The sequence below is a fragment of the Physella acuta genome, unplaced genomic scaffold (genome assembly GCF_028476545.2).
Source record: "Physella acuta isolate Inbredline_101_S28 unplaced genomic scaffold, ASM2847654v3 ptg001740l, whole genome shotgun sequence".
Taxonomy (NCBI): Eukaryota; Metazoa; Mollusca; class Gastropoda; family Physidae; genus Physella; species Physella acuta.
The window spans coordinates 93,815-101,518 of NW_026733251.1; the positions used below are offsets into that span (position 1 = coordinate 93,815).

The 7,704-nt window shown below is 39.9% G+C and overlaps 1 protein-coding gene across 1 annotated transcript; it reads left to right on the forward strand.

The window, feature by feature from the left end:
* Window positions 1-234: 234 nt before the first annotated feature.
* LOC131930211 (uncharacterized) lies at window positions 235-2,052 on the forward strand. The gene has a single exon (XM_059286623.1). It carries the CDS (start codon window positions 235-237, stop codon window positions 1,972-1,974), a length of 1,740 nt encoding a protein of 579 aa, XP_059142606.1. The 3' UTR covers window positions 1,975-2,052.
* The last annotated feature ends 5,652 nt before the right edge of the window (window positions 2,053-7,704 follow it).

Consider the following 7,704-nt stretch of genomic DNA (forward strand, 5'->3'; position numbering starts at 1 on the left):
TTTATCATTTACGGTTCTTTTCGCAATTTATGTTAGTACATTGCAGTCATTTCAATCATTGCCTAATAATGCCATTACAATTCCAAAAAATTTACAAAGCGAAATTATGTAGTTATAAAAATGGCGTTTTATCTATGTGCGTACAAATATGAATTTATTTGTATTCTCTATTTCAAAAGTGTATTTACAAACAAGTTTTGAACTAATTTTTCTCTAGAAACCAAAAACTTTGAGATGTCTTTATTCGCTGTGACGGTGTTTGTGAGTTTGTATTGTGGAGTGCAGTCAGGTTGCAGTAGATCAAACTGGTGGGGAAGTTTTGACAACCCTGGTCTGTCCAAGTGTAACGGCTACGGGGACTTCATGTCCGGCGTGTTCCGGAACTCTCGCCCCGGCTGGGATGATGACCCCCTGTACTTGCTGGAAGAGGCTGAGTGCTGCAGCAGAGTTTGGCCCTGGTCAAGTTCCAAAACTCAGGTGGTCTACGCGGACTGGTGGTCGACGTTTGACCGGTCTAACACCTGGGCTACGTGTCCGAATGGTTATTTCCTTAACGGTCTGTACCGGAGTGATCAAGGGAAAGGGAAGCTTCACAACATCGAGGAAGGGCGATGTTCAAAGCCGGCCGATCACCCAACCTACTATGGACACTGCTATGATCACGATATCAAGTACTGTTTTGATGAGCAGAACATCTGTAAGTGTAATGACGGGTATTACATGGTAGGCTTGTACCGTGGAGACTGTGATTGGCTGTACTGTCTGGAGACGTTACGCTGTTGTAAGACGGCGGCTGGTCCCGAAGAACTGGACGAGATCTACAAGGTGAAGACCCGCATCATGAACACCATCATGGCGGACCTGGCCCTACTCGCTCATTACATGGGGTACGGCTGGTGCTCTGGGTGTAGAGCGGAGTATGTTGGCGAGGACTTCCGGTTACAAGACACCACGTGGTATGCTGATAAAAGCGGAAGGTGCGATGGGTACAAGAGCGATCAGAGATTAAACATGGCGTTCGCTGATTGGAGCTACGTCATCAAAGAGATACGATACGGAACTCCTGTTATTCAGGAGCTGACGCCGGAAACTCTGGACTCTGGAACAGTCTACAACAACGACCCGACCTCTGCCACCAAGACCATCACCAGGACGGAGACCAGTGTCCGCAGCGTCACGCACACGACGTCCAACACCTTCAAGGACAGCCACGAGATAGGTGTCGAGGTCAGCTACAAGCCCCCATCAGCTACAGGCGGTGCGGGCATCGCGGCCACTTATAAATTCAAATACGAATCAGATAGTACCACAACCGACTCGACCAACAACCAGCAGACCAACACGTTTACTGTCAGCACCTCAAAAACTCTGGCACCCAACTCCGCAGCCAGATGGAGCTTTGTCATAACAAAGACCCGCCAGTCTGTCGCCTACACGGCCGTCATTCTGGTCAGGTGTTCAGCGGAGTTGCTTGGATTCCTGCGCTGGGGCGGCGGTGCCAGCAACCCCGACACCAACTACCACTACCAGTACCGAGGCAGCGGAGACCGTCCCACCTTCAACTACAAGTTTGGTGACGCGTCGCTTCCGTTTTACACAGCGATCAAGCGTCAGAGTGACTCGAACGCCAGACCTTGGTTGTGGAGCGACATGATCAATGCGCACCCGTCCGCATCAAGCTTAATCAGCGGACTATCTGACGAGGGCGTGTACCAGTTTACGCTGAGCGGCAAGTTTGATGACGTCATCGGAAAAAACGCAGATTTCCACTGGGACGCTGTTACCCTAGGAAAAAGGGAGGTCACTCTAGACGAGTCAACAAACTCAACAGACGACAACATTTACCAGGAGTCCACGCACATCGCCCGACCACTGCCCCAAGACAAGCCTCCAGTGGAACCTGAGCCACCCAAAGTGGACATCGGAGTCCGGAACTCCACGAGAACTGAGCGAGTCAGACCTGGTGCCGTGTAGACGAGATTCCTGAGCCCTGTGTTGTTTACCCGGACAACACAAGACGAAACAATTGGACATACACACAAATAAATTACTTAATCTTAGGTCTAGCCTTAAATAATTTATTTTCGTCTATTTCTTTTCAAAAACATTTATTGCAATTAAGTCCATTAAAAAAAAACATAATAAGACTATTATTCGCGTTGGTACCAAATAAAGGTCTATGTTCTATGTGATCTTGTTCTATTTGTCTGTTTAATAATCTATCTATCTATATAGGCCTACTACTAAAATTCAAGTTTGTTTACATGTTTGAATATGTGTTGTATTTTTTTTGTGTATGTCCGTTTGGTTACAGGAGAGAATCTGCACTATGTGTAGAGCTGTAAAATAGTTTGTAAGTAGAGAACAATTTTCTGTTTTAGACAGATTGTTAATCACAAATTTATTTAAAGACGTTAATTAGTTTATTGATTTATTCATTGGAAGATTAACCACATTAATTATAAAAGTTCAGAACAACGACTTTACTTATAGTAAAAAGTGACATCACATTATTTATTTACTTTTTACAACATTAATGGCGGCTTCCATTGAATATTTCCATTCGAAATTTTAACGCAGGTAATTTTCTGTCGGCTATAGCTATAACTATAGCTATAGCTTTAACGATATGTCCGTTTGCTATTTTCATTACGTTCCAACACTAATAATTTTCAACAGTTCTTTCTATTTTAGTATACAATAAATTTCCCTAGACATCTAGATCTAGAATCTAAAGCTGTCGAAGGAAGTTATTTATAGATCTAGAATCTAGGTCAAACCAAAAATTATTTAGTTAAAAATAAAAACAATTTTAAAATCAGAAATAAATTATTTAGTTTCTTTATTAAACTATTTTAGTCCTTAAATATTTGATATAAATCTTTGCTTTTTAGCTTCAATGATAATCTAATTCAAGAATACAAGTGATTTACCTATCTAGGTTCTAGATCTAGCTAGAGTTACGGCAAAAACTAGACTTAACCAAACCAGTCGTAGAATCTAGATAACTTTTAATATAGAGCACAAAAAGGTATTAGTGTAATAGGCTTCCAAGCGAGTGGCACGGGTTCGAGACACATCATGTCAACGTTAAAAAAAATTTCAATTCTTTTTTTAAAGTGAATGATAAAGTTGCCTATCGAAACTTGGCGGAATACAGGGCAGGTGAAGTAGAGTTCACCTGTTTCTTTGTCCTCAGCATAAGAAGGGATACTGTGGTCAGACCCATGCTCAGTCGAAATCTGTGTTTTCAAAGACAAATCATGTCTGAATTGGGAGGACACTGGGCAGGTGAAGTAGAGTTGACCTGTTTTTGTGACCTTCAGCATATGAAGAGATTGCGTTGTCAGACCCATGCACAGCCGAAATCGGTGTTTTTAAAAGACAAAAACGTCTGAGGTGTGACGTCTTTTTTTTAATGTGGGGGTCTAGTTTTTTGTGACGATAAGTGACAGACATGATGTTTTTACGGATGACCCCCGAAACCCACAATTATCCAAGGGATGACGGGTAGTCTAAATGTTATATTTTATTGCATGGTGTAGGCCTTTATAAAGTCGTTTATTTTCCCTACAAACAAAATGTCACACTAATCAAATGAGTGACTGTAAGTGACATTGTTAGAGAAGTTTACCCAGGTTCATTCTTAGAAACCCACACACGGACGGGTTACACAATACGTGGACATACTAAACATTTTCCTTTAGCGTCCAGTTATTAGAGAAAATATCTAAACAAAGCATACAATAAGGAAAGATATAGTTAAAATGCCAAATTATTACTGCATTTTGAATTAATATCACACTAAGTCTTAGTAAACTTTGTAGATAAATACGGCGCTGTGAAATCTTTACTAAGAGGTTAAAGGGGAACGACTTATATGCTTTCAAGTAAAAACAAATTGAAAGAAATTACAAGAGTTGCCGTTCTTTGTCCGTTGGTGCCGAACATTTACTGTTACGCCTAATTAAAATCTGCTTTAGTTTCCTTTCTTTTGCTGGGGTTCAGCGCCGGAACTGCCATGCCACCAGACACGCGGGTAAGGGGGGGGGGGGGGGGGGGGGGGGGGGAAATGGGCTAACATTCGACCCATAAATAAATAATTAAAATTTGAAGCATTTTCTTACACTAATGCTGGGGTTTGATGCTCTAATTTCTTGTGAAATTGAAATGGTTTGCTGCCTATTCTGACGTTTTGAATTCTGCTACTAAAGATGTAAGTCGTTTAAAAATGCCTCTATAAAAAATAATCGCTAAAATTTAGTCTTTTTTTTCCTGATGTTGTCAGACAGTGTGGTCCCGTTGTCTGATGGCATGTCGTGATAATCACATAATTGTCACAAAACTGTCACCTGACTGTCGCATTCAGTGGCACGTCACGTGATGTATTTGTTGTGAGATGCCATGGCGGGATGTCACTGGTTGTCACATAATATCACAGGACCCAGCCATGTGATACTCACACTTTGAGTTGTCGCTGTTAACTTGATACAGGTAAGATGGGCAAATGTCATGTCTACAGAGAATTTGTCGTTTTCTAGACCCAGATTGATTGTATTATAAAATAAGTGAAGTAATCATTAACATCACAAGCAATGACACCAATCACCTTAAGATAAACGAATACTATCACTGAAAGACAAATTAGTCATGAATACTTAATTGGTTTATAATGAAATGAGTTCAAATCTGGATGGTCTAAGTGCGATAACAAAGGTTAGCAGATAATGTAAGGTGAGCTACCTTGGAATAATAAAAATATCTGTAAAGAGCAAAGATACATGCCTTGACGTCATTGGGCAACGGATTTAAAATCTCCAACGTGGGATCAATAGCCCAAGTTGACCGCTCAACGTGACCTTTGGGCAGAAGATGGTCTAGTCAATGTGCCAGAGCAGATGAAAGAAATGACCCGGCTGAGAGAAAGGTCGAGTCAATATTCAATTGCTATGTAAATATCTTAGACAGGGAGCCGTCGGTAGAGAGGGGCGGGCCGCGAGCACCAGTTCCCGCCTTGTCTTATCGGCTGCCATTTCAATGGACGCACGACATTTAGTCCCTCGGAAAAGGAGCTTAAGATTAGGCGGTTTGATGAGCCGTTAGCGATAAGGAGGGGCAGAAGTGTGGTTGTCACGTGACCCAGACAGTAGAGAGGCTGTCAGACGACCCCAGACAGCATCGAGGCTGTCTGAGAAGTCTAGATAGCACGTGACATAAAATGGACGCCATTTCCGGGATAATTTCGGAACTAGTTTTATCATGTCTACTAGATTTGACTTTCAAACATTTGCAAAAGGTCCTATTTTTTTTAAAGTAAGTTATTGACCTACACAAACTCGTACACCTGTGTTGTAGCCACTATGTAGCCACTGTGTACATTGTATTTGTTTATTTGCACATCGCTAGAGTACCAGAGTGTACATTTGTACACAATGCTATTTTTAGCCGATTACGTTGGCGAATGGGCAGAAAAACATGTCAAATAGTATCATACTATAAATAAAAGACATTGCAATTATCAAAATTAAATTCTCGTGCGCGGTAATTAGATTCATCAAAGCAGAAGTTGCTCAGCTTTCACATCAGATTATAAACAGCCTTGACCTTGCCAGGTCATGCCTCAGATTACTCGACTGACAAGATTACTTCACTTCAAATGCTATGATGTCAGTTTGATTCCCGGATACTCAGGTAATTAAAAGCGAATTCTAATTTGTTAAAAAGGTTTACGTAGAATTTAAAACCAAAATTTTTCACGCGAAAAACTAAAGGTTTTACACTAATAGCTTGCATCGTTTGTAGCTTTCATGCCCCATTCGTTCCTTAAGGTCTTCGGCGGTCAAGTTGGGAGTGAATAAAACGTCATGTTCAATTACATTTGTGTGGAGCGTTCAGTTTCACGGCAAGGTTTTGGGTACGCTGAGAAAAAGACTTTAGAACAGTAGTTGTAACCGTTATATGACATATATATATATATATATATATATATATATATATATATATATATATATATATATATATATATATATATATATATATATGATATTTTTATGGCAGTGGGACTAGTAAGGCTTCCATATTTTATACTTAAAATGTGCTTTTATTAAAACAAAGTAGTAGTTATTTATCTCATTCCCAAACATTTCTTTTTTAATTGTAAAAACTTCAAGGTTCGCTATAACTGTCTATGTCAAATAGTGAGTGGCGATCTTTGCAGCATAGCTATAAGTAGCAATATTATTTTGTTATGCCATTTCAAGGGAAACAACTTATGATTATTTTGTTTAAAATCGTCGTTATTCTAAATAAAATAAATATAAAAAAGCTTTCTAATAACAAGCTTTTACGTGCAATTAAAAAGAAAAAAACTTCATTAATAAAAGTTTTAGTGTCGATAAGAATACTTACATATTTTAGCGACCAAGCTTTTGTTAATTAATGAAGTTTGTTTTATTTTCCTTGCTTTCAGTGCATTTAAAAGATTGATATCATAAAGTTTTTTTTTATATTTATTTTATTTTCCGCTTTTCAGCTATTCGTTCGAAATAAATTGACACTACAACTAAGAGTTAAAAAAACTTGGGTTAAAACCCAATCAGTTGCTTGTGATCTCTAAAAGATAGTTAACTGCCCCTAGTTCGTTCACGGTCAACTTGCGGCGTGAATCAGCCGACCGTGAGGCGACAGTTCACCTAGGACGGCCCTCTGATCAAGCGATTGCTGGCTCGTGTTTCTTCTTGTTATCCCACTTTTTATTTTATTATAGTAATTTTAAAATTAAATTGTCGCTCTAATTAAATTGGAAAAAAAAAATATATTCATGAATGGCCATCGAAGAAAAATGTCTTCCACCCCCTCTCCCCCCCCCCCCCCCCCCCCAAAAAAAAAACGAAAAAGAATTTATGTCAAAATATATACTTTACCAGTGTCCGTCCCCTCGGAAATTTTAGTCCGCATCCCCCCACCCCCGAAAATATATCAAGCGCCCCCTTCCCCCCCCCCCCCCCCCCCGGAGAAAAGTCTGGAAGAATCACTGGTTACAAAATTTGCCAGAAGCCCACAGTCAAACAAACGGACATTGTGACCTAAGTAAAAGCTTGTAAAAAGAGCTTCAATTTTTAAGGAGTGGAGTTAGAAGTGACGTTTGAGTCTTTGAATTGAAGGGAAGTGGAAAGGGGAGAGAAAGGAAACGTATCGCCCTTTTTGTAGAGCTCTCTTTTGGTAAGTAGTTAGCTTTACCCAATCAATACAATATTTTTACAGTTTTAAAGGTCGCCTTGAAAATATAGTGCCTTTAGCCATCAAGTCCTTTTCTGGATAAAAGACCGTACATTTTTAAAAAACTTAGATTTTAAAAATGCGGAACTTTTTTCAGGAACGTTGAACATTTCGCTCAGAATACAAGAACAAACGACCAAATTCTTGAATTTTAGTGAGAGAAAGTCACGTGATCTACAGCCCAGTCACGAACTATCCACCAGAACGATCAAGGGAGGCTATACCTGGAGGCGTTGCGGGGTTTGAATAGAGTCAGGGTTATGTTTCTTGCCAGAAGATTTAACTGAAATAAAGTATTTGTAGATAAAGGTTCTGTTGAGGGAAGTACACAACCGACGAGAGCTGCCCAAAACAGAAAAGTTTGATCAGGTATAGCTGCAACCATTTGCTTCTCGAATGTTCCACTTGATTAAATCAAGACTGATG

Coding starts and splice junctions, on each gene's coding strand:
- LOC131930211 (XM_059286623.1), top strand. CDS start 235: ATGTCTTTATTCGCTGTGACGGTGTTTGTGAGTTTGTATTGTGGAGTG.